Genomic DNA, 3,173 nt, shown 5'->3' with positions numbered 1-3,173 from the left:
GTACATCGACATTTTTACATGCTTTCGGATAGGTTTCAAATCATTAGTTAACGCTCTGATTATGTATTATGCAGTACAATATTTATTCTGCATACCACGTCCATTTTCAAATTCGAAGCCCAGCTCAAAAGCGTCGCGAGTGCAAAAACACTTCGTTTTTATCAAAGCTACACGATATCACACCCGTTTCACTAGAGTTACATTATCACATTTCACGAAATTTACGCGAATATTATCTATTAGCGTTAATATTACAATTTGTGCAACATTAATACTGCGTAAAAACCTCTTAACATGTGCTTAAGTAAAAAAGTGCCACACTTCTAAGTCTGGACGATCATTGGTTTCGTTCCACTGCTTTGGATTGTACCGTACTCTGCAAATCACAGATATGTATCTAAAACGATTTCATAAAACCATACAAAAATCGACTGAAAGCGGGTGCCATTTCGCAAGGTACTTTGCCCGCAGCATTTTTCAATCCAACATTGGCGTTAGATTCAATTAAACACTCCACAACATCCCAATGCGCATTCTCAAATGCATGGTGTAACGCCGTGTTGCCATCCTCGTCCTGGGCGTCAATTTTAACGCCACGGTTCAGCAGTAAACGTACCGTATCCATCGAATGACCGTACCATTTTGCCGACTGACACCTATTGACGAATAGAATTAGAGCCGTTTGCTTCGAATCGTTGACGGCGTTTACATTGACCGGTTTCCGCAGCAGTCTCTCAACGATATCGTAATTCGGTTCCTCCATGTAGCTTAGCAATCCGAGCAATGGGGTATAACCCATATCATCCGTGTGGTCATAGTTGAGATCGTAATCGTAGTCCAAGAACCATCGCGAACAACTCACAATGGCACTGTGGCAGACCCGGGCGAACAACTCCGAAGCTTCCTCCTTCGAGTGTTCGTACAGGCTATCGAACAACAGCCGTCGAATGTCCTCGTATTTTTCGAGCTCCTGCTCATTGCTGCACGAAAAGAAATCCCTGTTCTGTCCACCTACCATCCAGGGCAGGAATTTGTGTGCTATTTTGCGAAACCAATCGAAATGAGCAATGTCCGGTATCAACCACCACGCCGAACAATAGCGCATGTTCTTAAAGCTACTCTCAAGAAGCTTTTCGTTCAGCAGTTCGGGACGCGCCCCGTGTTTCAGCAAAAATGATACCGTTCCACAGCATCCAGCCAACGATAGAGGCAGCTGACCGTTTGCTGCCGGTTCATTAACATCCATGCCACTGTTTAAAAGTTTTTCCATAACATCCGACCCACGAAAACCCTTAGTGCAGGCGATCTGCAATAGGTTATAGCCTTCATCGGTAACGTGTGCCATTTGACCTTCTTCATCTTTGGCTAACAGTAGCTCGAAAATGCTTTCTGACCTGGCATAGTGAATCGGTAGCCAGCCTTTGGTATCTCGTTGCAGGACATCGAATTTGCGTTCGAGCAAACGTTCAACCAGAGGTCGATCGTTCCAATCCACAGCAACATGGAATAAAGTCCGTCCATCTTTATCCAGATACTCTTCGAGCAGCTTTCCGTTTGATTCCAGTCGTTCCACCGTTTTTGCAAAGTTATTAGATAATGCACGAACGTCTTCATAAAACACTGCGAAAAGAAATCATTAGAACTTAATTAATTCATTGTAAAACTTCATCTAACATACTATACTAACCTTCCTCGTTGTCTTGCTTCGAATTTTTAACCTCGCTTATTGCATTATTAAGCTCAGGGATGGCGTTTGTGAGAATTTCGACCACTCTCGTAGAGACAATTTCTCGAAACCAGTACATCTCTACCGTTGATTTCCGCAACTGATCCATGTCGCGCGCGAAAAACTCCCGATGACGTTGCAACACGAAGGTAAGACCAGCTTCATCCGTCGTGCTCGGTTGCAACAAATGGCTCAACAACAGATTTCCTGGGCGTAAATCAGGGTCATTCGTTTCGAACACGTCCCTAACAAACGTACCATGATCTCTGTATAGCTGAGCGACGAACTTTGTATGTTTATAAATAATTAAATTGTGTAGAACGGTCATCCTGCCATTGTCTTGCAGACGCAGCAGTTCCAAATCATTTCGGATCGCCTCAAAGCAGTAATTCAAAGCCACACCGGTTTGAACGAGTGTGGCAAGCAATGTCTTCTCTCCGCACTGAGCTTTTAAATCCAACTTGTACTGTTTGGTGTACTTAGTAAACAGCTTCTTCATCTGCGGGGATCGTATCATATACCAGCTATTGCTGTATTCTGATAGACGAGGAAAGATCTTGTTGAAAGCTTGCGTCTCCGTTTCGCGAAATCTTGCCACGCGCAGCCTCACCATCTGTTCCAATATTTTCTCCACCAAATCAGCTCTCTGTCTTTGGACGAGCATATGCACGGCATTATAGTCATCCCGGTCGCGTGCGTTCGGATCAAACCGATCGCCGTATTTCGACAGCAGAACCTCTATGATATCTTTGCGAGGAGTCACACACGCTCCCATGAACGGTGTTTTACCATCCTCCCCAGAAGCCGCATCCAGCGAGGTACCTTTGGCAATCAAAAGCTCCAATATTTTCACGGTAGACGATTGACAAGCGAATCGAAGATAGTTTTCGAAGTTTTCACGGTAGTCACTTCGATCCAGCGATAGTACCCCATTCGGGAGAAGCTGGTGGATGAAACGGTACACTACCAACATCCTGTCACGGTTGCAAACATCCAACGCCACAAATCGGTGGCCGTTGTAAGCGGTGCGTAGCCATACGAACACTTGCACATTCAATGGAATCCCGGCGGGACAATTCGAAGCTAACTCAACCGCTTCCTGGCACTCGGTATCGGTCCACGCGATCAAGATTGGTCGGTTTCGCCAGCCGGTCGATTCTACCTTCCACAGGAACCTATGTTTGATTGTTTCACGCACCACTCCCATATCGGCTTCGTAACGGTCCAGCAGCAAACGAACGACCTCTTCAGCTTTGCTTCCGATGGCCACGTATAGGGGAGTTAACCCTTTTTCTGTCGGCTGATAAGGGTTCATATCCTTAGCTATGCACTGCCGGGCTGCCTCTACGTCATCGGCAACTGCAGCCCGATGCAAGGGGAGACTCGTAAAACTACTCTCTCGAAAGGGTGGCCGATGCATTGTTGAACTTTTCCGATTAGACATTCG

The 3,173-nt window shown here is 45.7% G+C and overlaps 1 protein-coding gene across 1 annotated transcript; it reads right to left on the bottom strand.

The window, feature by feature from the left end:
- Positions 1-252: 252 nt before the first annotated feature.
- Positions 253-3,146, bottom strand: LOC128276789 (uncharacterized). The gene is made up of 2 exons (XM_053015249.1): positions 1,688-3,146; positions 253-1,620 (listed from the first exon to the last, which is right to left on the bottom strand). The coding sequence occupies exons 1-2, from the start codon at positions 3,144-3,146 to the stop codon at positions 398-400; spliced, it is 2,682 nt and encodes an 893-aa protein (XP_052871209.1). The 3' UTR covers positions 253-397.
- Between the last annotated feature and the right edge of the window lie 27 nt (positions 3,147-3,173).

Source organism: Anopheles cruzii, unplaced genomic scaffold, assembly GCF_943734635.1.
Source record: "Anopheles cruzii unplaced genomic scaffold, idAnoCruzAS_RS32_06 scaffold02467_ctg1, whole genome shotgun sequence".
In the NCBI taxonomy this organism is placed as follows: domain Eukaryota; kingdom Metazoa; phylum Arthropoda; class Insecta; order Diptera; family Culicidae; genus Anopheles; species Anopheles cruzii.
Note: the sequence above shows the minus strand (reverse complement) of the source record. Positions and strands in the feature narration are given on the sequence as shown.

Bases quoted from the DNA above. Each gene is read 5' to 3' on its own strand.
- LOC128276789 (XM_053015249.1), bottom strand. From the start codon at position 3,146: ATGCATCGGCCACCCTTTCGAGAGAGTAGTTTTACGAGTCTCCCCTTG. The intron at 1,621-1,687 runs GTTAGTATAGTA...TTCTTTTCGCAG, and splicing joins GAAGCAAGACAACGAGGAAG to TGTTTTATGAAGACGTTCGT.